The sequence below is a fragment of the Leishmania panamensis genome (assembly GCF_000755165.1).
Source record: "Leishmania panamensis strain MHOM/PA/94/PSC-1 chromosome 31 sequence".
NCBI classification, from domain to species: domain Eukaryota; phylum Euglenozoa; class Kinetoplastea; order Trypanosomatida; family Trypanosomatidae; genus Leishmania; species Leishmania panamensis.
In genome coordinates this window covers 923,689-950,611 of record NC_025878.1, presented here as the reverse complement: position 1 = coordinate 950,611, position 26,923 = coordinate 923,689, and the positions used below count along the sequence as shown (strand labels likewise).

General features: G+C 56.8%; 5 protein-coding genes across 5 annotated transcripts, besides 2 other annotated features; all 5 read left to right on the top strand.

Moving 5' to 3' along the window:
* Window positions 1-111: 111 nt before the first annotated feature.
* LPMP_312020 (hypothetical protein) lies at window positions 112-3,897 on the top strand (the record flags this gene model as incomplete). The annotated part of the gene is made up of 1 exon (XM_010703288.1): window positions 112-3,897. The coding sequence occupies one exon, from the start codon at window positions 112-114 to the stop codon at window positions 3,895-3,897; it is 3,786 nt and encodes a 1,261-aa protein (XP_010701590.1).
* A 248-nt stretch (window positions 3,898-4,145) lies between these two features.
* Window positions 4,146-4,595: a repeat region.
* Window positions 4,596-6,304: 1,709 nt separating this feature from the next.
* Window positions 6,305-9,058, top strand: LPMP_312010 (hypothetical protein; the record flags this gene model as incomplete). The annotated part of the gene is made up of 1 exon (XM_010703287.1): window positions 6,305-9,058. The coding sequence occupies one exon, from the start codon at window positions 6,305-6,307 to the stop codon at window positions 9,056-9,058; it is 2,754 nt and encodes a 917-aa protein (XP_010701589.1).
* A 4,610-nt stretch (window positions 9,059-13,668) lies between these two features.
* PGFS (prostaglandin f2-alpha synthase/D-arabinose dehydrogenase) lies at window positions 13,669-14,523 on the top strand (the record flags this gene model as incomplete). Its single annotated transcript, XM_010703286.1, has 1 exon — window positions 13,669-14,523. One exon carries the CDS (start codon window positions 13,669-13,671, stop codon window positions 14,521-14,523), a length of 855 nt encoding a protein of 284 aa, XP_010701588.1.
* A 2,500-nt stretch (window positions 14,524-17,023) lies between these two features.
* Window positions 17,024-20,086, top strand: LPMP_311990 (hypothetical protein; the record flags this gene model as incomplete). Its single annotated transcript, XM_010703285.1, has 1 exon — window positions 17,024-20,086. One exon carries the CDS (start codon window positions 17,024-17,026, stop codon window positions 20,084-20,086), a length of 3,063 nt encoding a protein of 1,020 aa, XP_010701587.1.
* Window positions 20,087-21,737: 1,651 nt separating this feature from the next.
* Window positions 21,738-22,031: a repeat region.
* A 438-nt stretch (window positions 22,032-22,469) lies between these two features.
* Window positions 22,470-25,298, top strand: LPMP_311980 (hypothetical protein; the record flags this gene model as incomplete). The annotated part of the gene is made up of 1 exon (XM_010703284.1): window positions 22,470-25,298. The coding sequence occupies one exon, from the start codon at window positions 22,470-22,472 to the stop codon at window positions 25,296-25,298; it is 2,829 nt and encodes a 942-aa protein (XP_010701586.1).
* Window positions 25,299-26,923: the final 1,625 nt, after the last annotated feature.

The following is a 26,923-nucleotide window of genomic DNA, read 5'->3' as shown; positions in this document are numbered from 1 at the left end:
CAGTACGTGGACACAGTGTATCTCTTGACACCCCCCCCCACCCCTCCTTCCCCTGTGAATTCGCTCTTGTTTGCTCCTCGATCGCCCCCCACCTCTCTTCCGCTCCAAGCCATGCTCCATTTCTCTTCTCCCGACGAACTGCTGCAGCATGTAGATTCACTCTCTCATCACCGCCGCTGCGCGACTCTCGTGGAGTTTGGCCGCTGTAGCATCACTGCGACCGAGCAAGAGTCAAGTGCTCTGCAGAGTATCATTACATCGCTCGGTGCGCCGTCGCAGGGGTACTACCATCACCTTCTTGCTGCCTTTGCGCTGCGTGGCGCTTTCGCAGAGACTCGAAGAGTCGGGCGGGCCATGCCAGCCGCACTGCTAGCCACGGCGTCTTCACTGCTGGAGGACTCGTCCCTCAAGGTGTCACAGCTGTTGATGACGCCTATGTGTATCTTGGCCCCTAACGGAGACCGGCAAACTGCAGCGATGACGATCAAGTTTTTACAGAGAGCTCGGTTCCCCCAGTTCAAGTGCCTAGTCAAGCGACTCGTTCGTGCAAAACGGACACAGTCTCTCCTGCAGCTCTACCAGGCGCACACAGTGACGGACCCCGCCAAGATGCAACTGCTCCTCGGCTCCCTGAGCCTCGAAGAACTCGAGAAGCTGCCGAAAGAAGAGCAGTACGCTCTTGACACCGAGTCGCTTCGCCTCTTGTGCCGTTATCATCCTCAGAGGGTAACGCAGTACTTGACGGCTCGGGTGCAGGAGCAGGTGAACCTCAGCAAGGCTGTGGATGCGGCACTTCAGGAGCTGATTCAGAAAGCGCTCGTGTTTCTTGCTACCCACGGTGCATCGAAAGACGGCCTATCCCTCTTTACTGCCACAGCGCACCTTCTGAGTCTGGAGCGGTGCACTGTCCATACCATGCTGGAGCACTACTACCTCTCCGTCTTTCCGGTTGAAATCGGCAGGTATCTTCTCGACGGCGAGGGACGGGAGATGGTGGCGGCCTTTTCTTACCCCCTGAACTGCACGATGCCGCGGCGTGCCTGGAGGCGACTTGAAAGGCACACTGACCTCCTTCTACGGCTGCTGGACAGGGGCATTCTCTGCACGGTGACCATCTGCCTGCCGTCCATGCTTCCGGGGGCGCGGCGCGCCTACTTCGCGCGGGGCTGCAGGGAGCTAGAGGACACTCGTGGAGTCTTAGAGGTGCGCTGGATTGCTTGTATGCCATCTGCAGCGGAGCGCAGAGCGTTTGCCCACCGTTTCTACAATCACGCGAAACTGCAAGACTTCCCAGATGAGCGTATCGACTATCTTTCCCTCCTGCCCTTCCCTGAGGCGATGAGGATCGGGGAGGCTTACGTGACCAGCAACGACGCTGAGATTCGCTGCCAGATGATTCGGGCGGGCCTTGCGTCCCTCCAGTACTACCCCGAGCACCTGCCAGCTGCCCTGGAGTTTTGTGCAAAGCGGCCAAAAGAACAGGATCCGTGGCGTAGAGCGATGCTTGAGGCGTGGGCGGCACTGCCGCTCGGCTTCTGGAGGCGTACGGTCACGCATATTGCCGATGGCCCTTTGCAAAACATGCTCACACAGCTGATTCAGGCCACCTACAGTGCCAGAGACGTGTCCGACCAAACATTGCAAGGGCTGGAAAAGCTTCTCTGCCGTCTCGTTGGGCCGCAGACGAACTTTGCCGTCAGCCAGCTTGTAACGCTTATTCGCAAGCGAAAGCAGTTCACTATCTGGATGAGCCCCTCGCATGCCTTTCGCCATTTACCCCAGCTGTACCCGCACGCTCTTCCTGTCCTGGCGGCAGCACTGTTTCCGCTTGCGCAGATGCTGATCCGCAGCGGCAGCATGTGGACGTCGATCCACATCCTGCAAAGCCTTCTCGAAAGCGAAGCCGTCGCCAAAGCCCTTCTGCGAGAAACGTCTGCGCCGAGCAACGGCGAGCCCTCGATTTGGTCTATCGCGCACGATACGCTAAGAGCCGGTATGTCCTCCACAGACGACAGGGTTGCAAATGTGTCCTTGGATCTGTACTCCAGGCACTTTGCACCTCAGCTGTCAGTTGAGCTTTCAGACCTCATCGCAGAGCAGAAGGACTGGGTGACTGTCAGCAAAGTGCAGCACCTGGTGTGTGACACCCTGCAGGGACCGCTTCTGGACACGCTCGTGACACCCATTGAGAACATCCCCACTGGCCGCTTTCACCACACAGACAGCAACTCGTTGGCGCTCGTGTGTCAGCTGCCGGTAGAGAAGGCACACCGGTGGACATCGCGCCAACAGATCCGGTACGCACAGTCTTGTCTCCAAGCCATGTACACCCCACTTGAGTTGGACTTTTGCCAATACAACAAGTTTATTGCGAATCTCGCCAGGCTGCCTGCCGTCTCCGCCGCCACAAGTTGGACGGACGCTGATGGAAACACACGGAGTTTGATTACCCTGGCAACGGAGGTGCACCCTGAGCATGGGAGCTATGCGATGCGGTTGGCGCTTCAGGCACTCGGCCAGCTGGACGGCGATGCCGCAGCCCAGAAGGCCCTACAGAATGCGCTAGATGTGGCGGACCTACGCGCAGACGCACTTCGGGCCCTGGCCACCACACTGCGACGCGTGCCGAGCGCCGAGGCAGTGCGCATTCTTGAGCCAGTTCTAAAGGAGAACCAAGTGACGGTGCTGAAAGAGGCGCTACGCCTTCTTGGCGCGAAGCGCGACGACGTGGCGTACGCGCGCATCGTTCAGTTTGCCGCCGAGCGTCATCTACCCATGCCTTCAGAAGTGACTGATGCTTGTGGTGGCGTCGCGGCACCTTCTGCTGTCGCCACCTCTACGCCACCTGCTGCGTTGAGGGAGGAGACCGCGATGGCTATGCACGGCGATGTGCTGGCCGCCTTAGTGGCAGCGCTTTTCAGCTTTCTTGACAAACCGCAGGTGTGGTCGTACTACACCTTCATTGTCACGCAAGACTGCGTGGCAGCGCAACGGGCGGTGGGTGCCGAGGTGCCAGCTGCCACTAAAGGAGAGGAAAGTGGCGATTACGCAGAGGAAGCGAATACTGCCGCCACCTCTTCTGGGGACAAACAGGAGACCACACCATCTTTGGCGGCTTGTAGCGCAATGTCGAACGTGCAGTGGAAATGGCTCCGACTCCCCTGGCAGGTGCGGGAGTATCAAGCGCTTCTTCAACGACTTCTTCACCACCCGGTGCGCGACGTTGGCATCGCGGCACTGCACACACTCGCCTCCGTACCACCGTACGACAACCTGGCGATGTGCAAGGCCGCTTCCAAGTACCTGGATAAGTTCACTTCACCGCATATCGCTCAATCCGCGCTCAGATGCATGCTCACGTGCACCGCTGCGGAAGCCGCTCCCTTTATCATCTCAGTCATTCTCAGTATCCAGTCCGACGCATCACTGGAGAGGGTGGTAAACGTGCTTGGTGGCATCATGCTATCCGCCGCGGCGCACGAGCGAAGGCTGCTATGCACTGTTGTGACTGGGGTCATGGAGAAACTCATCGCGGCCCGTCGTCAGCCAACCATCGTTGTCTCGCTGATTTGCAAATTGGACCTCTCGGAGTGGGTGCCGCACCTGGTAGAGATGGAAACAGCTGGGCTCATGCATCCTGGTGCCGCAGCGGCGTTGATTGGCTCGGTACAGGGCTACTCCTATGCCAGCCATAACACAAGTGCGATGGAAGTCCTGGAGCAGACAGTGCTGAAAAGGCACCCTTCTGCCCTCCTGCGCCGCCTCGGCTTGGCGATGCTTCTCGAAACATGTAAGAAGCGGGGCTGGAGTGAGGATCGCAAACTCTCCCTGGCAGCGTACTGCGAAGACAGCAACTTGTGGGTCTCCTCCGACGCCCGCCTCGCGCAGAGCGACTAAGCGCTACGGTGCGCAGTGAATACCGAATGCGCTTGCCGACAAACGGTGCGATTCCCGAGGATAGACGCCGCCCCACACGGAGAGGAAAACGACTGGATGTGCTTCTCTGCCACTCCTCTCTGGGCTGGCCTTTTTGCTGGCTCTTTATCTTCGCCGTGCAACTCGGCATATGCACAGCCCCCCCCCCCCTCCCCCACGTGTGTGTGTGGGTGTGTGTGTCTCCGTCACAGTAGCCCTTAGGTGATGCAGGTCACCTCTCTGCGCGCGGCATCTCTCAGGGGCCCAGCGACTCACTCTTTGTGGGAAAGCCGTGCCGCCTTCCGCTGGGGTATACAATTGTGCGGACTCTTGGTCTCGGCAAAGAGGTCTGAGCTGGAACCGCGGCGAAGAGATGTGCGGTAATGATGGCCTCCGTACCCGCTCACCACGAATCGCGTCGATAACTCTCCACCAACATACACACCCGCCTGCTGTGTGTGTTTCTTCTTCTCAGCCTTTGCAGTGTTTCGGTGGTGCTGGGAGCACCCGTGGGCCTCGTCTGCGCTGCATTCAATGGAAGCGCAATGGGGCTGAACGACACCAGATGGAGTTGGTTGGGCCGCCTCCTCCTTGACAAAGCTGCAGCGCAACTGGAGCAAAGAGGAACTGGGGCTGTATGCTTATGTTTGCAGGCGTGCTCGTAGTGGAATGAATCGTTGAACGACAAATTCCTCGAAGCACTAGTACTCTCCACGTTGAAGCTACCACCTCCGTCGCCGCTGAGCTTGGCATTATACCTGTCCCTGCCAGTGTGTTCCTGTCGGCGCTCTTGACTAGCTGGTCAGCGAAACGTACATGCAGCAGCAGACGCATGCGCTAAGCGTCCGCGTATGACCAACGGCTGTACTATCTTTAAAATCTCCACTATGTTATTTTGTAACTACGCGGCCCTGTTTTAGTATGGCGCCGTTGATCTTGTGGCACACGCTGCTTCGCTCTCCCTCGATACCCCCTTGTCTCTCTCTCTCTCCCTCTTCCTGTTTTCCTTGAACAGGTTTCGAATCAGAAATGATGATTTTTCCCATTGTGGGGAGAGATAGGCCGAGACTGGGGGTGCGCGCACACGCGAGGTCCACCTCACTGTGTGCCGGATGGAAGTCACGGATTACAACACCGTCTTCCATTCTGCACAGAAACCCCTGAGCAGTAGGCCCAGTAGACCCCCCCCCGATGATCCCAGCACTAGTGAGTGCGCCGGCACACGTGTGGAATTCTCGCTGAGAAATCACTCTTGCAGTCGGCATACGAGGGTGGCTCCGTGCAGGTGATGGTGCACCTACACCATGGGTGAAGCGCCTTATCTTCTTCACCGCCACCCGAGAGCCCAATGACCATGCTTGCTGGTCCCAGGACCCCTTCTCGCGTACTTCCACACCCTCCCCCTTCTCCCCTCCCCTCACCCTGGCATTACTGGGAGGCAACCGGGTTGTCGCTGGTCCGCCACTCCCCACCCGTCCTCTCTCGCTCTATCACGCTGTCTTTGATTTCCTTTTCAAGTAGCTCAGAAGGGACACCCGTATGTGGAGTCTCGCCTTTCCTCCTTCCCTTCGCATTGTCCCCCTGGTCTTCTCTCTCCCTCTATCTGTCCTCCTCTCCCATCTCTTTATTTTTTCTGGAGTGGGGTTAAACCGCCTCGGTCGCCGCGTGCGCGACGCGGTTGTTTGGTGGGTTTAGGCGAAACGGCTACTCACAGCGCATGCGCTTACAGCTCACCTCTCGCTTTTTCTTGCCTTTGGCTTCATCATCTCGCTCTCTCAAGTGTGGTGCGCATTCCCCACCTGCCTCTCTACCCACCATCCCTCCCTTCCCCCTTACTCACGGTCTCGAGTGCGCACATTGCAGCGCTTCATTTATGTCTTCCACCGCTTCCTCTGCTCACGCACCGAGCTCGTCCTCGACGCCGTGAGTAAGCCGACAAACCAAGAAAACTAACGGCAATATAAAGGATCGAAAGAGGACGCGATAAACTGCGTCTGTTGGAGGGTCGTGCTAAGGTACGCCTAGTCCTCGGGGTGTGTATGTGGGGGGGGGGGGGGATGGGGCAAACCTTTCCTTCACTCTTGTGGGTTATTGCTGCCTTCTCTCAGCTGCCTAGCACTCCCTCTGCACCACCCCACAAGGTGGCTTCTGTCGCTCTTTTTCCTTGTCGCACGACTACACCCCATTCGCTCCGACATGGGCTACAACGCCTCTATGGGCTTCCTCACTCTCTTCTCCTCTCACCACCGCGACGTTTTCTCCTTTTCGGCTCACTCTCTCTTTCTGCGGTGGTGTCTACGCATATTTAACGCTCGAGCTAAAGGGGACCCGCGTGCATACTTGGTCGGGCTAGTGAAGTAGCTTAGTTTTATTCTTCGTCGAGGGCGTGATGGATGCTAAGCACAGACACTCGGAAGAGGAGCTGGTGTCGCCCTACTACAGCGTTATGCCCGCTCCTCTACAGGGCACAGAGGAGGTTCTGAAAAAGCGGAGATGGAATCACATACCGAGCAGCCCATCACTAAAGCGCAGCGCAGGGCGATGGAGTCGACCCGCTGTCGAAGCTGACGCCACCGCAACGTCGATGGTTGCCACCGGGAAAGCACGGCAGCCTTCGAGCCAAAAGTTGAGCAAGCTGGTTTTTCAAAGAAACTCGTCAGCATCGCCGTCCAGTCGTGGAATCGGGGAAGTAATGACTGCGCTGCAAGAGTCACCAGGGCAGGAAGCGTCTTTCAACGACAATGATGGCGCTCCGAGTTCAACAGACCCGTTATTCGAGTCCATCCGTGCCAGCTCATCGGTGGTTGCACTCCCATCCGGAACGAGCGACGGGGGATACTTCTTACCAGAGTGGAGTATCGGCAGCGAAACAGCACCGGTGGCTTCCCGAACAGTCGTTCCTCTCAAGTGCCCCCCCAGCGAGCCACGCCGTCATTCATGTAACAGCGCCAGCAGTGCCGTGCCGCACGTATCTGGCGAACCTTTCCGAGAGTGTATGGATAGACGCAGCAGCTGCACGCAGCAGTCACACAATCCATGCGTGCGGGACACCAGCCCGCAAGCTGGGCAAGAGTGGGTGTGCAGCAGCAGTGCAATCCCCAGCCCGCCCCGCTGTCACTCACAGTACTACATGACAAGCAGTAACTCTTCCTCGCTCCGGTTCGGTACGCCATATCAGTTCCAGGCGCAACAGAAAGAGCAGCACCAGGAGCAGCGCAGGGTAGCGAGCATGGCGCCACCGGAGCTCAACCCCGAAGAATTCACTCTTATGTTCCCCATGGAGCCATTCAGGAATCCTCATGGAGGCCCAGTGGACATCTGTGAGGCTTTGCGAGCCCCACGAAGTCGGTTTGGGGCAGTAAACGGCGTCGTTCCCGCTACAATCATCAAGCGAGGAGACTCCTCGAAACTCAGCAACTACAGCAGCATCACATGCTTCAATGGCGACCACACAGACAGCGCGTCACCTCTCCGTGAGCGGCAACGCTGTCAACCCGTCGACGCGGCCCCCCTGGGAGTGCCGTCGGCTGCTGGCATTCCGATCGCCTCGCAGCCAGCGCCGCCGTCATTTCACCGGGTACTGGTGAGTATCAATCGCCGCACCCCCCTCCGCAGCGCCACAAGCGGCTTTGAGAGCGGATCTCTTGTATGGCAGTCCATGTACGGAACCAACAATGATAGAAATGGCGAATGGAGCTCGACCGAGCTGGAAAGGCAAGGGATGAGTACCGCCGGCCGGAGTGTCGTATGTGGCGGCTATCAGAGCTTCTTTCACTCAACCACAGGAGGACACCTGACGCTCTCTGAAAGCGACCCGAGTGGTGGCGGGGCAGGTGCTGATGAGAACCCAGCACGACGCTGTGGAGAGGCCAGCTCCTTGTACGGCCGCACGCCTAACAGTGTTGCCGTGGTGTCGAGCCCCGTGTCAGGAGATGAGGGCGGTGACGAAGACAGCGAGGACGTCAGGGAACAATGCGCAAGCGACAAAAAGGTCTCACTGGAAGCCAGCCCGCGCCCGCACGATACCTCACCACTGCAGAATGGGCCAATCTCCGTGCGGAGCTTCCTGTACGGTAGCGGCTTTGAGTCCTGCAAGCACCTGGCCCCCAAATCGAGCAAGACCAGTGCTGCCTTTATGAGACAGTCGGGCATTTTTGGCGGCAGTACTCTACACGACGACAGCAATGACGAAGACGATGGTTATCGAGTGTCGCCGAGCACTGATTCGTCCCAGTGCTGCACGCTCGACCGCAAAGGTACGATGACGGCATTTGGGTGGATGATGGAAACTGGCAAGGGTCGGCTGCGCAATAAAGAGGGCGGCACTCGCGGAGATTGCGCCAGCGACGACGACGAGGATAACATAGCGGAGGACAAAGAGGACGATGTGGATGGCGATGATGACGCCAATCGACGGCTGAGCTCTACCCTCACCTGCATATCAAGGTGTAACAGTCACAGCAACGTCGACGCGCACAGCAGCAAGGTGATGGTGCGGAGCAACACGAACAGCGATGAGGATGCGGACGAAGACGGTGACGGCGAAGACGGCCCCACCTCGCAGTCACGGAAGACTGCCTTAGAACGTATTCAGTCTGACAAGGCGGAACTCTCTGACTCCAGTGAGGCTGATGATAAGGTGGAGGTGCGCGAAGGGAGACCTGCTGTGGACACCGTTCCTTTGCTGCCGCCTGGAGGTGGTGGCAGCAGCAACGTGTACCGAAGGGTGAGTCCTTCAGTCGCAAATTATCGCAGGTCCATTCCCATTCACTATTATGTGTCACCTCGAGCGAGCGTGATACCGCCGACCGGCTATCCAGGCAGGTGTGCCGGGTGTGGTGCGCATGCAGCTGCTTATCTGCACAACTGTGGTGGTTATCAACGACTAAATTTGGCGCGGTCGCAGCAAGACGAGAGGAACTGGCACGCGCAGCCCACCGGCTTCGTATCATCATCCCCTACCAACAGCAGTGGTGGATATACGAGCTCCTCTGCAGGTACCACTCCAGTTACGTACGAGTCTCCTCCTCCCATGTTCCGGCGGACGGCGACGAGCACAATGGTGCACAAACTGCTGGGCCTTGACCCCGAGGCCGAAATTATTCGCGTGAGGTCACCCCTCTGGTGGTGCCTGCCTCGCTAGTGGGCGAGCCTCTGCTCTCCCTGGTATGAGTTGCTTGAACAAAGAGAGCGCCGTGGGCAACGGAGCCGAAAGGGCTTGTGCAGCTCTGGAGGTGATTGAAACTAGGATTCAGTGATTTGTTCTCCCTTCTTCGCGTTTCTATGGACCCTCTGATTGCCGTCTTACCACCGCTGCGCGGCACCGCCACGACATCCACTCGCTGTGTTGCCCCTCTACACGCCTCTTCCCTCCCCTGTTTTTCTCTTCGCTTGTGTGTGTGGGGGGAGTGTGGGGGTGTCTTTACTGGCGATACGGATGTCCCGCTTGCGGAATGGACTCACCGTAGCGTTTTCTCAGTGCAACAGAATAACGCCCCCCCCCCTCCCCCTCACCCCCGCTGATCTCCACAGAAACTTGAACTGCCAACTGCTAGTGATGTGGGTAATGGGAGGCACGCTAATAGCAAGCCAGAAGAGCAGACAATCAAGCGAGAAGATAAAAAGCGAGACACCGTAAGAGCGGGGCGTCCCTGATGGTGACGCCCTCTGGTATCGCTCTCTTTTGCTCCTCTGGCCTCCTCCTTTTTTTCTCTGCCCTTTATTTTCCCCTTTCCAGGCTCTCGTCGCGCATTGATGCTCGCAGAGTCCAGGCAAAACTTGACGCGTCCTTGAGGGGGCCCCTCTCCTGCACCCCCCTCGCTTGGTCCATGTGTATCCCACTCTCACAAGTTTTATGCAGTTTTGTGTGTTTTCTTGCTGCTCTCCATGGCCTTCCGTTTTCCCCTGTCTTATACGCTGCACTCGCCGTCCTGGAGTTGATGGGATTCCCCCTTCCGCGCCCCATCCACCGCCCCTCAGCGAAAAAGCCAGCGTAGCGGATAGTCAATGCGTCTCCCCATTGAGCTTTTCGTCCCCCCCCCCACGGCTCACTGCCGGCCTCATGCAGTTCAAGCGATCCAACGAAAGAAAAAGCTTGAAAAGGTGTGAGGCAACTCGTGTTGCCACGTGTGCTTTTCCTTTTCGTCGCCCTTTGGCCACCCTGTGCCTGTACCTCTCTCTGCCCGTAGGATTCATTCTCCCCACCCACCCCCACACACACAGGCACACAGCATTTGCGCCTGGCTGATCTCTTCATGGCATTCCCTTGTCTGTTAGTTTCTTAGGCTCCTCTCTTATTGTTGTCGTGCACGCATGAGACACTCCACTACCACGCCACCCGTCTTTCCTCCGCCTCCCTCACGGATGCGCAACAGGCCTTCTACCGTGGCTTTGCCCTCTCCTCCGCTGGAGGCGGTCGCACATCAAAGACGATGGGTATCTCGAAGAACGAAGTGAGCATGGCGCCCCCCTCCTCCTCACCTCTTTTCTTGCCCTTCTCTAACGCCATCGTTTTGTTTTTATTTGGGGGGTTTCTTTGATGGTTCGTTTTTTCGCTATTTGTGTCTGCCTGTGGGTAGCAACCGTTTTGCTGCCCCTCTCTCGCTGCTGCCGCTTGGTTCGGCGACAACTGTTCCGTTCTTTGTGTGTGTTGTTTTCCCTATCTCGTCTGCCTCCCCTCTGTCTGACCGAGCTGACGCCTCTGTTTCTTCCCCTTCACCCACTTTTTCGCTTTTAACGGCTCTTTCCTCTTGCGCTGTGCTGCTTGTGTCTGTGTGTGTGGGGATGGTAGTGGTGGTGGGTGTATTCCCCTACATGCTATGGCGCTCAAATCTTCATCTGATAAATCCGTGGCAACGTAGTGTGCACATGTATAACTTGTGAACACTGTAGTGCACTCTCTGCCTCTTCCTGTCGCCTCCTCCCCCCCCCTCCACTCCTCATCCTCCTCTCGTCAGAGTGCGATGTCGGCCATTGGGAGGTGGAGGGGGCCACCCACATTTGCGCGCGAGGCGGTCACCAACACACGCGGGGTATAGAAAGACGACGGCAGCGACAGAGGGGGCTGCATACCCGCACGCATGTGACCTGGCGTGTAGGTGTGCGGTTATTTTTTTGTTGTCGTGCATCTGTTTACAAAGCGGTTACGCTTTGCAAGGATATTCGTGAAGGACCAGTGGCGGCTTCAGTGCCTCCTCCATCCGTCATCCCGGTCGTGCTGTGCATCTGTGTCACCTCGGCTCGTCTCCTGCCGACCATGTCCCTTGTGACGTTTCTTTGTTTTGTTCGTTTGCCTTGGGTCCTCTGCAGAAATGGACTTTCTCTCCTTTTTAAAATTGCTCCTCCCCCCTCCCCCCTTTTGCCATTGTTCATCTGCTCGTTTTAGAGATGCGTGTTCGGTTGTGTTCCTCATTCCGCTGCGCACGGGTCTCTTCGACCTTTCCCTTTTGACTTTTCTGTTGCCCTCTCTCTTTCTCTCTCTGCATGCTTCTGCATTCGCCTGACAGACACACTGCTGCTGAGTTTTAGCGGTAATGAAAGCCGTCAATGCAGAGTGTGGGCAGTCCGAGCATCCTTTCCTGTGTAATTATTTGAAAGCGCCACGGAGGATGCGTGTCCACAACTGACGAAATTTTATCGTTTTTTGTTTTTTCTTGCCATTCGGAAAGTCCGTACGTGTCGCTCCTTTCCTTGCCTGCGTTCTTCCATTTCTCTTCGGTGGTTTTCTAGTTGGGCCTCTCTCAACTAATCCTCTTTCATTGTTGGAGTCTGTGTTTCCTCTCGTCGGAGGCTCTTTTTCGCCTCGCTCACATTCCGGTGTCCCTTCCTTATAGTCTTGGTCTCCTCTGCCGCTCTCTCTCCCCCCTCTCTCCTTTCGCTGAGCCCTGCTTGCTCATTCCCCATTGTGTGAGTCGGTACAGCGGTCTCATGGCAGTGGTGACCCCATCGGCGCTTTTCTCCTCGCGCGTGTCGTGTTGGTATAGGCGGCTGCCCATGGGCGCCTACGTGCCAGCGCTGGCCGTCTTTTTCTGCCTGCTGTTTTGCTTGTCATATGTTGTCTCTCACATACGTCTCTCTTCGGAGGGGGGTTGGCTGCTCATGTATTCGCCTTTCAGGCTGGTAATGTTGTCACACACCGCTGTTGTGCTGAAGAGATGTTTCGTCGGCTGGCGTGTTTGAATGCTTGTATGCCTCCGTGTTGATCTACTGTAGTGAAGAGGGACTCGAGGTTCACTCCTCGTGGCGCCTTCTCTGCCTCTTATCCTGCCCTTTGTATGCTTGAGTGGATCGTCTTATTCTGCCTTATTTCATTGCGGTGGTGGTGCCTCTATGCCGACAAATTTTCTTCTCGTGTTTCGCTTGGCCATGGTAATCCAAGGGATGCCCTGTGAGTGCGGCGAAGGTGCGCCTCCGATAAAATGAAAGCAGACGTCCGTCAATCGCTCTCCACCCTACTCTATCGTTTCCGCTTCAGCCCCCCCCTCCTCCTCCTCCTCCTCCTCTGCTTCCCAGGCCTTTCCACAGCCAGTGAGTGAGTCGCTGTTGCTGTCATGGGAAAAACATTTTTCCCTGCTCGTTGTGCGTAACTGGGTGGAGGAAGTTGCGTGTGTGCTCCGTCATCTCCTTGGGGGGTCAGCCTTTTCCCCCAGACGGTCAGTGCTAGTGGAGAGCACCGCTGTATTGAGCGCACGCGTCGTATTTTTTGCCTTTTTTTCGTCCTCTGAGTCGTGACGTACCCCGCAGCGCCTCTTTGTCCAAAATGCGGTGTGCGTTTTCCTTCCTCGTGCGCTCATTTGCAGCCCCCCTCCCGCTCCGGCCCTCTTTTCCACTCCGGCTCGTGTGTTAGTGTCAGTCCCTCCACCTATCCAATCCTCATTCAGATCTCCCCGCAGTGAGAGCGGGAAGGTGAGAGGATGAGAGGGGCTCAGCACTTTCGTGAGCACTAGGGAAAGAATATACATAGTTCTGAAATGCCGCCTTGAGTGATGTGACTCATTGTAAGCGTCGCGATCGTGCACGCCAGCGGTATCGGATTATCTGGCTATGTATGTGTGCTACAGGTAAGGAAGCCTATTCCCTTCTCTCCCCCCTCCATACCCGCTGCTCTCTAATGCCGGCAAACGAAAGGGAAATATTCCTCTATGTCAATACGAGTGTTTCCTGGCCTGGGCATGCATGCGTGCTTTCTTTCTCTCTCCTCGCCTCCTCTCTTCTTGCGGCGCCCTCTTTCTCCAGATGTCCCTGGTGAGGCCCTCAGCAGGGCATCGTTCTCGTGGTCAATTTTACCCGTGGTTGCCTCTCTGTCTGTTTTGTGTTGTGCATCTGTAGCAGTTTCTTTTTCGGGGTACGCCAGGTGTACTCTCGTAGGCTGGACGAGTAAAGAGATGCTCGCAGAGACTTGGAACAGGTCGGTGGTGATGTGAGGGGGGGTACTGGGTACTCCCGGTGAAGAAAGCGCGTGTCGCAGGAGGCACGACGTGTGCTTCTTTGCAGAATTCTTTCGGGCTTTGTCTCACGCCATTCCTGGTTGGCTAGTAGAGGAGTAGTCACGGACCCCCGACTGTATCACCTGATGCCACGGCCATGTGCTTTCGATTCTGACAGGTCTACCTGTAGCACCAAGACACGCCCTACTCTCTACCACCTTTCCCTCACTACGGCTATTACACAATCCATTCAAGCAACTACTATGCAAACGTGGCGCTTCGCCTTTTCGTTCTCTTGTCCCCAATCTTTAAGCTCCTCTTTCACAAAATGACCAACGTTGGTAAGACCGCGGTTACGCTGAGCAACGGCGTCAATATGCCGCAGTTTGGCCTCGGTGTGTGGCAGTCCCCGGCCGGCGAGGCGACCGAGAACGCCGTCAAGTGGGCGCTGCAGGCCGGTTACCGCCACATCGACACAGCCGCCATCTACAAGAACGAGGAGAGCGTCGGAGCTGGTCTGCGTGCCTCCGGTGTGCCACGCGAGGAGGTCTTCATCACGACGAAGCTCTGGAATACAGAACACGGCTATGAGAGCACACTGGCAGCCTTCGAGGAGAGTCGCAAGAGGCTCGGCGTTCAGTACATTGACCTCTATCTCATCCACTGGCCGCGCGGCAACGCAATCCTGTTGAAGGAGGGCAAGAAGTACCTGGACTCGTGGCGCGCATTCGAGAGGCTCTACGCGGATAAGAAGGTCCGGGCCATCGGCGTGTCGAACTTCAACATTCACCATCTGGAGGACGTGCTCGCCATGTGCTCTGTACCGCCGATGGTCAACCAGGTGGAGCTTCACCCGCTGAACAACCAAGCCGAGCTGCGGGCCTTCTGCGACGCCAAGGGGATCAAGGTTGAGGCTTGGTCACCGCTAGGCCAGGGCAATCTGGTCACTCACCCTCTCCTTATCACGATTGGTGAAAAATACAAGAAGACAGCGGCGCAAGTAATGCTCCGCTGGGACATTCAGCACAATCTCATCACGATCCCCAAGTCGGTTCATAAGGAGCGTGTCGAGGAGAACGCGAACATCTTCGACTTTGAGCTCAGCGCCGAGGACATGGCAAATATCGACGCGCTCAACTCGAACGTGCGCTACGGCCCCAACCCTGATGAGGCGCAGTTCTGAAGAGACGGCGTGTCACCTATGCGCTCAGATCTCGCATCTCATCTGATGATGGCGAATGACGCGCCCTCTATTCATATTTGCTTGTGGGGCTACTCCCATTGTAGGCGTTCTGTCATAGACACTCGCGCGGCCCTTCAGCAACAAGAAGGGAACGAAGCACAGGCACCGAAGGCGGAGAAAAGTGGTCCATGGATGAGAAACACACTCCAGGTGGGCACACACGAGTATGCATGGCGAACCGCATCGCGAGGCGGCAGTATATCGTGCTTGCGGTGGTAGAAGCACACGCGCGCTCCTAAGTGGTTGATTGACCGCCTGATCGTCTTCATGAATGTGGGTGTGGTGTTTCTCTACTCGTTTTTCTTTAGTTTTTGGTTGGTAGAACGGTGTCCTCAGTCCCCCGCACACCTCTCTGGTCGTTACGAACTATCCAAATCGGCATCAGCACACTCAGAGATTTGCGAGCGTCTTTCCCATCCGGGTCGAACCGTGAGATGACCCACCAGTAGGCACCACTATCTCAGCACGCTTGTTGGAGGGGGCATGGTCATCATAACAAGATCCAGACTTCTTACCGCGTGTTTGTGTTCAAACTCGTTGATCGAGAAGGAGGTGAGCGCCAGCCTGCAACCGCCAAACCTCTGCTCTGCTCGTCTCTTCGCATGCGCCCGATTCCCCACTCATCTCATGCGCCTTCGCCTCCTTTCTCTACATCCCGGGCTGCTTGCCTCCCTGGACCCTCTTCCTCATGCTGGACTTCACTGCTGCCCACCGCCACGCCTGCACACGGTGCACTCGTATGATGGTGTGCACCGCGTCTCATCTTTACTCTTTCTGCACTTCACAGAGAGGAGTCATCATTTATTCTTTGTTTCTTGTGTTTTTACAGCCTTTCGCCTATCCTATAGTCGCCCGGCAACACGTGAATAGCGTGCCCTGGCGAACGAGTGACACAGTAGAGAGCCTCCACTTCTCTGTCGTGCCCTGCAGAGGGTGCGAGTCCTCCTCGAGACACACACCCTTTTCTTGCATCTCAGCCGCCCCTTTTCGCTCGCCCTATTGGACATACTCGGCTGGCCTCTCTTACGCAAAACAGCGCACTGCAGCGTGGGAGATTGGCGGAGGGGACTCTTCACGTGCAGACCCGTCTCCTTCCCTTCTGCTTGGGTACGTGCTTCGGCACAACTTTACCACCGCTTCTGGTGGGAGAGGTAGCACCACACGTTGTCTCCCTCTCTTCCCTTCTCTTCGGTTGTGCCAACCGCCTGTTGTTTTCCTCTCTTCTAGATTTCCCGCCTCCATCATCACCACCCCTCTGTGCTCTCGCTGTTGGTGCGGTTCCTCCATCCCTTTCTTTTCCGTACTCTTACGCCTTCCCTCGCCTTACTCTTTTCTTCGCTGGCACTTCAGCTCTTCGCGCTCCTCCTCCCCCCACCTCCCCCAAAAAAATCAACTACGCGTTCTCTCTCGCGCTCTCTCTCTGCTAGTAACTCGTAGTTCCTCTCTTCTATGTGCCTTATTTTGTGGTTGGTTTGGTTTCTCCTTTCCCTAGCAAGAAGAAGAGCGACCAGGAGATTCCGCGTCAGTGGCGGCATTACTCTCATCCCCTTCTTCCCCTTTATCCCTGCCCCCCCCCTCCCCTGTGTTGCCTTGCGGACGTGCGCCACCACGAGGACGTTTTGCATGGATCTTACGCCATCGATATTAAAGAATTTATTCCCTTGTTAGTTGTGTATTGGCGGTTCACTTGTTCCCCCACCTCTCAGCCCTACACCCGCCTCCTATTCTTTTCCTCCCTGCAAGCCGCGTATGCTCATTCATTGTTGCTGTTTACTACGTAGTTGTGCCTCTCCTTCTGTCCCTCACGGGTGCCTTTTCTGAGTGATTCGTTGCCTTGCCTGGGCGCTCTTCCATTCTGCCCCTCCTCGCCTGTGCTCTCGTCGTTCGCGTTGTGTCTTTCTCTTGTAGTGGTGGTGTGGGTGGTTTGCTGCTGCTTCCTCCACAGCGAGTCTTGGCGCCCACCCTCCACTCCTTTTTTTTTCCGCCTCCTGCGACCCCCGACCATCTCTCTTACGGCGCTTTGTTAGTCACCTCGGAAGGAATCACACGCGCTGTTGTTCTCGCAGTTTTTTTCCTTTTGTTGTTTTCTTCTTCTTGACAGCCTCAACCCGCCTGTACCGTCGGTCTCTCTCCGTCGCTGCCCTCTCTGCCTCACCCCCCTCACCCCTCACCCCGCCTCTACACTGCAGCGGAGGCACACACCCTTTGCCGCCGCCTTTCTTTAGTATTCCCCTCCCATTTTGGCCGCACTTCTCTTACGCATACGCGAAGGCGCTCACTGACGCAGCGGGGAAGTCCGTCACACCATTCGTTTTCTCTTTCTTTTCGTCTCCCTCTCACGCCTGCGCAAAGCCCTATCGCGTCCAAGACGTCGCGTTGACGCCTATTTCTCCCTGGGCCTCCCTTTAAGGGCACCACACACGAAGACAGCTGGCCCACGATGGAGCGACGCTCGAGCATCATTAGCGAGCTGGCCAAGACGCAGCGCCGTCGCTCTGCTATCACCCTCATTGTCCCAGGCGAGGAAGCAAATACGTTCAAGAAGGACACTGCCAACACCTCCAATGAGGAGCACAGAACCTTTGAGAGCTTCAAAGCGAAGCCACGCTGCCCCACACCGGAGCTCAACAACGCTGCCTATGAGGGCGAACACGTCAACGGTCTTCCCACCGGCGCGGCTGTGATGATGCCGCATCTCAATGGAAACAACATCATGCGAGCGAATAGCGACGTTTTGCAGCACATTATGCCCCGAAACGGTGCCCCGGCTCCGATGCCTCAAGGCGGTGGCGCTCCCGCTCTCTTGCGGCAAGTCCCTCCTTCACATCAGCAGCAACAGCAGAAGCCCAACCAGGCACTGCGAGGCGCAGTCGCCAATCGACCCACAGACATGCACGTCTTTCCCCCAGCCCCGCCATTCACAGAGGCGTCACGACAAAAGGTGGGCGGCAGGCGGGCCATCAACCCCGTCATTGCAGCCTCGGCCTCTTCGCATCAGCCACCGCTGGGCGTCACCGCGACAGAGGAGGACGACACTACACTGCGCCACAGTGCACCCGTTAGTGGTGCGGGTGACAGCCGCCGTCCCCTCGCGTCAAACGCCATGGCTTTCAAAAATTCCCTTGTCCTCTCCTCGGATAAGATTCCGCGGCGGACGCCTCTTCGAGTTTCCTCCAGCAGTCGACTCCAGCTAGGCACCGCCGCCGCAAGCGGCGCAGTAGGCGGGGTGAGTAACAACAGTGACAGTGGCGCCGCTTCCTTGACTTCTACTCCAACGGTGGCCTCCGCAGCCTCCAGGCTCCAAAACGCCGCCGCTGCTGCCATTGGTATTCACGGTAGCGCCGGCTATCCGTCATCCCCACAGCCCCTGTCGGCCCCACTACCGCAACCGAGCGCCATGCGGACCTCCGCTGCGCAACGGCAATCACTCGCGGTGAGCTACACAAAAATGCCTTCCAGCGCTACGGACTCATCTCAAGAGGATTCTCAGGGCGCCACTCATTCGAGCCTTGGTCGTCGCTCGACCCTGCCACAACCTAGGGTGCAGCACGAAATCGACCTTACGCGTGTCCCGCGTCCGCCTGTTCGGTGTCCTCAGCACCAGCGGCTGGCGGTCAGCTCAAGGAATGGGATGCGGGAAGCGGATTCCAGAGGTAAGTCTGACAGGCTTTCCTTTCCCGTCTCATCGCACAACATTAGCGAGCGTGGGAGCAGTGGCGACTCCAGCTCCAATTTGGGGAGCGTGGAGGACAGTAAGTCGTCCTCCACGACGTGTGACTTGTCCGTTGTGATCATCGACTCCGAGCTGGCCAGTGCTGTCAGTCTCGCGTCTGCAATCCCAGAATCTGCACTCTCGCGGCAGCGCTGCGAGTCGCCGCCGGCTGACCTCACTGACATCCTTGCATCCGGCATGGCAGTCCCAATCGCCTCTGTGCCTGGAAAGAAACCAGCTGTAGGGTCTCCATCAGCATCTCCGCTAACCGCTGGTCGTGCCGCCGACGGAGACCGTTCCAGCAACGTACGGAAAAGAGAGGAAAAAGATCGGGATAGCGCCACGTTCGCTGAGGACTCGGTCGATCTCCTGTCAACGACGGACTTCTCCGTGCTGATGGAATCGCCTGGGTTCGTCGCGGCACCGAGTGAGGAGCAGAGACGACTCGCGACGCTCTCCAGCAGGCCCCTTCATCTCAACAGCGGTAGCGAAACTGTCGATCGAATTCTAGAGAAACCGAGCGACGCCTCTATCAGCAGCTTCGGTCTGCTGTCAAACGACGACAACTGCGCTTGCAATAACGTCGCTCCTTCTGCATCAACCACCAAAGTTGCACCAGCATCACCATCGTCACCGAAGCTCACGCAGGTTAAGGAACGGGCACGTCGCAGGCGGGATAGTACCGTGCGCCTGCCATCCCCAGTCGACCTGAACAGTCTAGTCTTGTGGAAGGAGAGCGAGTGGTCCATTTTATCACCACTGATGTCTTGCAAGCGCCACGCCGACGTAGCCTCGCCCGCTGGCACAACAAAGAACGCCAGCAGCACCGGCAACTCTGAAAACTGCGCATATGGCGAGGAAGGCGGCACCGGCAACAACGCCGCCGACCTGAGGTCTGGCTCAGCCCTCCAGGACGCAGTATCGAAGCCAAATACGAGCGTGAGCACCTGCCGACCCATCAGGCTGTCCCACACGAGCGACACCAAGCCGCATCTGGGCGCATTCCGCACCGGCAGTCGAGGACTGGCATGCAGTCCCCATGCCCAGGCTGTCCGTGCAGCCTCCGCCGCTGCGGCGTCCTTGACAGCAGCCAACAAGGAAAGGTGGTGCGTGACACAGTCGCTAAGCATCGATACAGACCTTTTTTCCTTCTCTCAGCTTCCCCAAGAGAAGCACGGCAGTATGGTGGCAAAGCTGCGAAACATGTTCGAAAGCAACAGGGAAAAATGTCTGCGCACCAGCAGCAGCCAAGAGGGGTCATCAATAGCCACTCCATCACTGAAGGACAAGGGCATCTCCAAGAGCAGCCCACCACGGAAAACAGAAGGCCTTTCGCGAAAGCCTCTGCCTGCTTCAGAGAAGGGGGTGAGGGGAATCAATCAGATGCAAATCTCACCGCAGTGTCAAGTGCCATTGCCCGTTGTTCCGGCGGTGGCGTACTGCAGCTTCTCCCACCTCTTCTCGCCATCTTCCACACCGGTGCGAACTGAAAAGGGGGAGCTCGGGCCGCTAACGAACACGATCAAATCAGACAGCCTATCCGGTACTTCTCGTCAGGATTCTGGTACGGACTTCGGCTGCACCGTGGCAGGCAGCTTAGCGAGCCCATCCCCAATGATTCGTCGTGCCACAATGGAGCCCCAGCACGAGGTTTCATCTGTGAAAGACTCGAGCGGTGCGTCTCCATCTATCTCTCTGCAGCGCAGCGATCCAGGCTTCTCCCTTGCGTGCTTCAAAGTCTCGAACATCTCTTCGGACACTGTGAACATGTTCGAGTGCTGCGATTTATGATGAGTCGCTTTCGGTGTGTGTGTGGGGGGGGGGGGGGCTTTCCAGTGTCAGCGCCCTGTGTAGAGCATGTCTCTCAGAGATGCTTTGCTGAGTAAGGCAGCTGGGAAAATGGCGTCTGAGTCTTCTTGTGTGTTTTGTTTCTCAGATTGATCTCCCCACTTCCCGCCTACATCCCTTTTTCCTTTTCTGCTCTCTCAGCTTACGCCCCCCCCATCCGCTTTCTTCAGACCCCTCTTTCTCTCTCTCTCTCTTTCAATCGTAATTTACCTCGCCTTCGTCTCGCAGTGGTCTTGCATTTTCCTTTCCTTTCTATTCTTCTCTCTCTTGCTCGCTGCCCCCCTTTGACATCCCCATAGTCATTTCTGTTCTTCTCTCTTTTTTTTTGCTCTCCGTGTTGCGGTTTTGCTTTCATGCGCATCTCTCTCTCTCTGCATGTCAGTTTATGGGCGCATGTGTACATCTCCTCTTTCCTGTCGGTGTACGCGATGTTTTCGAGCTCGCACAAGCCGCCTTCTCAAACGCAGCCTGAAATTCTCCGCTTCACAGAGTTGCGCTTCCCTCCCATTGTGTTGTTCGTTTCTGCTTTGGCTCACCCGTTGATTTCGACGGAGGCCGCCTCTCTCTTGCTTTTACTCTTTCAGAAGTCTGCCCATTTCCACCTGCCCTCTCCTCCTCCGTCGGGGTAGGGACAACACACGCACACACACACACACAGCGCATGACCATCTCGTTTTTGTTTCGGAATTCTGCGTTTTCTTCTTCTGCCCTTTTGCTCTCCACCTTTTCTCACGGCGTCCGCTGCGTTTCATCTGAGTGCAACGTACGCGCAGCGGTGTCGAGCGTACGTGTGTGGGTGTGGGTGGGTGACAGAGCGAAAACGAGTCGTCCTGCCCTGCTGCTGCCTTCTTGCGTTTTTCCCCTGCGCCCCCACCCCTTTCTCCTCCCCCCCCCCCCCCCATTGTAAACATTCGGTGGATGCTGAGCGTGCGCGATGCCATACGATGAATAGTCGCCTCTCTTCGTTCCCATATTATTCCTTTGTTTTTTTTTTCGCCTTCTCGCTCGCCTACTTGCCTCCCTTGCCTCCCCTCCCCCTGCCCCCGTCAGTCACGGCTCCCTCCCCCCCCCCCCACTCTCCGTTATGGGCGTCCTTTTTTTTCCCTCACTTGGCCTCTCTTGCCCTTCTCAGTGTGTTGGCTCCTGCTCAGTCAGAATCGAAGTGCGTCTTCTCCCTAGCGAGCACACTGCCCTCTCGCTCGCTCTCTTTCGTTCTCCTCACATCTTTCTGGGAGACTCTATGGAAGAGAGTGTTTGCCGCTTACTTCTCTTCTGTATTTCACTCTCTCTACGTGTACCTCCATCCTCCAACTGCTCGTGAACCTCTTTGCCTAGAACAAAAGCCCACGGTAGCAGCAGATTCAACACTGCTCCTCACCCGCCTCCTTTGCTTTTCCTTCGTACCGGTGCTTCGATTTTCCTCCTCGCACCCCTCCATCGTGAGAGCTCGACTGCCTCTGCGCGCATCAACGAGCTCGCCAGACATTTCTGTTCTCCACAGAGGGGGGGGTGCAGTATAATCTGCTTCTCAGCATTCATATAGTTTAGCAGAACTTCTCCCCTCACTTCTTTCACAGGCTTCTTTTTTTGGCTGCCCCCCATCCCTGCCCACGCCGGGCCACTTCTGGTGGTGGCAGTGCAAGGGGCCTGCGGCAGTGCACACGCTTGCACCAGTCGTGCGATGGCCAGAGTGCCAGCGTGACTCGAGCGTGTCTCACCCTGCCCTCGCTGACCACGGTTGTGGGGGGCCCTGTGCCGCGCTGAGGGGACGTGGTCGGCGCATCGGTGTAACGCGTGTGTCTGCCGCTGCTTCGCGCGACGCGATTGGGCCGTTGCCAGGCCGGGGTGGAGCGGGGGTTGGACTCGTGTTGCACGGCCGAAAATGGACAAATTGGAGGCGAAAGTCGCTGTCGCAGCTCTGCATAGTACCGCGGTGGTGTTGCTGTTATTTATGTGGACGAGGTAGAAGAGGGCGTTAGGTGTAAGAATGCTTATTTATGAGGGCGCTGACGCCGTGAGAAAAACTTGCCTCGCACGAAACAATCAACTTGAGCGGAGTCTGCAGAACAGAAGACGTCTTTCTGCGCATCATCGCTTCTTCATTGTCTTGCCTCGCATGGGTGTTTGCCAGCAGCAGACCCTGGTGTTTGAAGGTGGCAAGGGTGTTTAAGCAATTACCGCACCCTTCCTGGAATGATGGCGTTGTCATTTACTCTAAAACGAAGGATGCTATCGTCCACTACGCTCTACCTGAATGTGCGTCCTCGCGTCTGCTCCGTTGCGCTCTTTTTTGTTTTACTGCTCGTACTCCCTCCCCCTTCATTACATGGAAGCACCGATCAAGAACCTCGATCTCTGTGTCAAGTGTTTTCATCTTATCCATCTCTTCTCGACCCGCGCACACATACAGCGCATGGTTGATTCTTTCCGTGGTACCCCCGGACAAGGCAACCGAGGGCAAGGTCGTGGTGGTCGTCACGGCCGCCCACCATCCAGCGGGTTGCCGACCGCCGCTCACAGGCCATCAGGAGGCAGACGAAAAAAGAAGAACCGCATCCGTCTGGAGCACAACGCTCAGTCGCTCGTCATCGCCAACGCGTTCGATGTGAGCTGCGCCCACCTGAGCCAGTGCCGAGAACAGGGCAGCCTCTTTCTTCTACCTCTGCCTACTGCTGCTGCTCAGCGCCGTTTTCTCGTCGTGGAGCGCAACATCAGTGGAAGCGATGATGTCCTCTACAGCCAACACCGGGAGGTGTGGGAGTGCCTACCGCGAGGCAATGCACGTGTATACATAAAAACTGACTCGCCAAATGGCCCCGGTGGCTACACACTCGTGGGAGCTGTCAACGGACTGCGCAAGTTTGGCGACAAGGACAGCACCTACGGCTACCCGGACGCTGTGCAGACCGTCATCGCCATGGAGACGGGGAACGGCGTGTGTGGGCACCTCTCCGCATTTGTGTTGCCTCTCGCCAAGAGGGGCGAAACGTCGGAGGATGCTGACACGTGCTGTGATGCCGCTGAGGTGGAGGATACTTCTCGTCGCTTCTGGGTAATTGGGAGCACGGATGTGCACATTGTGCTTGACTACGCCGTCTCCGAAGAGTGTCTGCACTACTACAGCAGCCTCGGCTGCCGCTACTCGCACGCGATCAAGATATCTCGGCTTTGGAAAGCAATGCTCCCAGGCGGTGCTGAACTGTCCTCTGCCAACTCCGATGCAAGGGACGCGGCGTCCCCAACGTTGACGCCGGCGCAGGCGCGCGCGCTTCATGACGCCCTTCACAAGGAGATGTGGACCAGCTGCTTCGAGGTTACCTTCTCGGACAGTACACCTCTCATGGAGGACAGTGGCGTCAACAAGCTGCAGTTCTATGCGGTGACGCTTAACAAGCGTGCCTTCGAAGCAGCTTGTACTGACCACCCCGCTCTCTCAGGCAACAAGGCGGAGGAGGGGGACAATGGCGACTCTCTTGAAGAAACCGCAGATGCGCCAAACGAGGCGCCACAGTATTCGCGGCAAGATGGCCTCTGTATCCCAGTGGCAGACGCTGAGGCGTTTTACGCCAGTGTCGGACTCCCCTTCTCGCACTACGGCGCGTCGGTCGTGTACAGCTCTCCTGAGTACGTGCAGCTCGTCGGCACGATTCGCCGAAGCATTAACTCGGAGGGCTGTGTCATGTACGGCGCCGACGCAGGCGGAAAGGTGGTGCGATTGTGGACGGAAAAATCACACCCGTATGTCATGGAGCGCATCACGCGGGAGGCCATCACAAACCACAAGCTCACCAGCAATGAGCTCCAGGCGTTGCTCAAGAAGAAGCTGGACCATCAACCCCCGGAGCTGCGAGACTACTTCAAGGACTGGGAGATGCACCGCATGCCCTGGCTCCTGCACTTTGCTGCCTGGCTGCAGATGACTCGGCGCCTCACGCCACACATGCAGCGCAACGAACTGTTCCAGCAGCGAAGTCGATGGCACTCTCTCCAGAAGGAGTTCCAGACCGCCGTGGACTCCGACCCGAAGCTATACAGCGAGTGCGAGCAGTACCAACACGATCCGGTGGAGTGGGACAGCGGTACGCAGGATTTGGATGTGATCAAGTTTGTGGGGTCGCAAGGGCATGGCAAGTCCACCTTGGGCCGTGCCCTCTACGCACTGCTGCAAAAGGCACAGTACGGCCCTCGTTGGGTAAATCAGGACGAGTTAGGCAACCGCAAGAAATTCCTCGCCTCGCTTCGTCAAGCCGCGAAGGCGGGGTCGAAGGTGACGCATTTGATAATTGACAAGATGAACCTGGACGCTGAGATGAACCATGACTACGACAATCTACCACTGAGCTTGACGGTGACGTGGTTTCACCCCGATGGGGAGAAGGGACTGCACAGTGTGTGCGTGGACCGCGTGCTCGGCCGCGGGAGCTGCCACCGATCCCTCCGTGTTGACCCGAATCTGGCACCGCAGGAACGCCAGGCGCAGATGAAGACCATACGAAGACTTGTGCACAGAGCGTTGGAAGCCTGTGAGATGCCAAAGGACCCGCCAGAGTTGGTGCTCGAGCTGGACATCACCACGCCAATCAACGATATGGTGCGTAGGATATGGGAAAAGCTTGAGGACAACGGCATGCACACGCTACCGCCTGTCACGGACAAGGATATCAGCGAGGCGATTGACTTGTCTCACCAATACGAATCCTTTTTGGGCAAGCTGCCGCGCCACCCAATTTACGCCTGCATCAGCATACAGCAACAAGAGGACGTGGCGAGGCTACTCAGTGTGGTTCCTCAGGAGTTCACTGCAGGGCAGGTGGTGCAGCGCGCGTTCCACCTCACGACAATGTACTTTGGAGGTGTGATGGACCCTGTGGCGTTTGTCCAGCTTGCCAAACTCCTTGGCCAGTCTGTCACGCTCACCTTAGAGTCTGTCGTCGCCGATCCTGACGGAGTGGCGGTTACCGTGTTCCGTGACGACGCACACTACCCCTGCGCCAACCCCATACCGCACATCACCATCTCAAACCGCAAGGGTGTGCCGCCCAAGTACAGCAACGATCTGATTTCCCCCACCGCCTACCCAGGTGATCCCGCGAAGCGAAAGGTGGTGCAAGTACCGCCAAACTGCACTATAAGTGGCATCTTCGAGTTCCGATGAGGCAGTGCCGTGGGTGTTTATTGCTTCAGCGATGTGCGCAGCCATGCCTTCTCGTGACACAATATATTATCTCTCGCTTATCTCACGCTATCGTCTCACTTCTCTCTTTTTTTTTCCTTTTTAGCTCTCCCCCTCCATGCGCGTGCGTGCGTTCCCCATCTGATGAAAGTGTGGACACGGCAGGCATTGCCGAGTCACGGCGAGCATCGGCCACGAGGCCGATCTACGTCTGCTTCCACGTCGTGCAGTGTGCCGCTGTGCTACTCAGACTTCTTGCATGGTGCCATGCTTTCTCGCTCTCTTTTGCTTGCCTTTCTCCCACAATCGGCTCTCTTTTTTTTTTAGAAGGCGACCTTCTCAGGCACAGCGCGTCTACCCCCTTATACACTGAAATGTATCCCTCACTGGGTGGGTGCTCACTTACCCAGCTCATCACGTGAACAGGGCTGTTCACGTGGCTGATCCAGTGATTACGCACACCATCACTACACTCTGCAAATGTGCACATCGAAAGCCCAGCAGCTTTGGTCCCTCAAACTGCGTCGAGCACGAATGGCACAATCGCCCCGTATTGGGTTCGCTGCCGACACACAACGAAGCGTTTTTCTCAGTAAGCGCTAAGCCTCACTGCTCTCACTCCCCACCTCCTGTCTCTCTTGCTCCTCTGTGCCTCTCTCCCTCAACACATGCTCATGCATGTATACACCTCCACAATGAAAGGTGAACTCTGCCGCGTGAGCATTCCTCCAAACCGTTTTCTCATAGCGTTCTTTGTATCACCAGCATTTGGGATGTCATTCTCTTGGGGCAGTGTTCTCTTCCTCGCTGCATCTCCGTGCTCTTCTACCCCACCACTCTCCTCTCACTCCAGCCGTCTTGCTGTACTACTCGCATTCCCCTCTATTGGACCTCAGTGACTCACACTCTTCTCCTACTGTGTGAAGGAAAGTTCAGCGCCGCGCCAGGCAGCTGCTTCTGCTCCCATTAGTCACACGAGAAGTTTCATCCATGCGGAGGAGGCGCGAGCACACCTACAAGCAACGCCTTCAGCCGCCACGTTGCGCCACGTCAGCTTGACCTCCTTTCTCCCACTTTACCTACCGCTTGCGTTGTCCACTCTCTTGTCTTTCAGCCACATCGAAAAGTCATCCCATATCACTCCTGCAGCCCCCCTCCCCTCTCCGGCATCTGGCGGTGCATGTAGCAGTGCTTCCCCTCATTTTCTTCGTGTGCTCTTGCTACCTTCCATGGCGTGGAAGCATTTTCGACTCCTCCCTCACGCACACATACATAAACTCATTTCGTTCCCTCTTTTCTTCATCTGGGTATCCTCAACGCGGCAACAGTGCCGTCGCCTGACCCGCATTGGCTGTGTGAGTTGTGCGTTCCTCTTTCGCTCTTGTTACTCTTTTCCTGAACCTTTATGTTTTTTTTTTGCTTTGATACGCCCATTCACCCACCCCTGCTACACTACTCCGCATTCTCTTTCCTCAGTCGACCCTTTTTTCTGCTTCGTACCTCTCCGCTCTTCCCTGTCAATCTCTCGCCTGTCGTCTGCTTTCTCTTTTTCGACCTCCTCCCTCTGGTCCCACACACCTCTCTCTCGCACTCTCCGCTCAGCCACC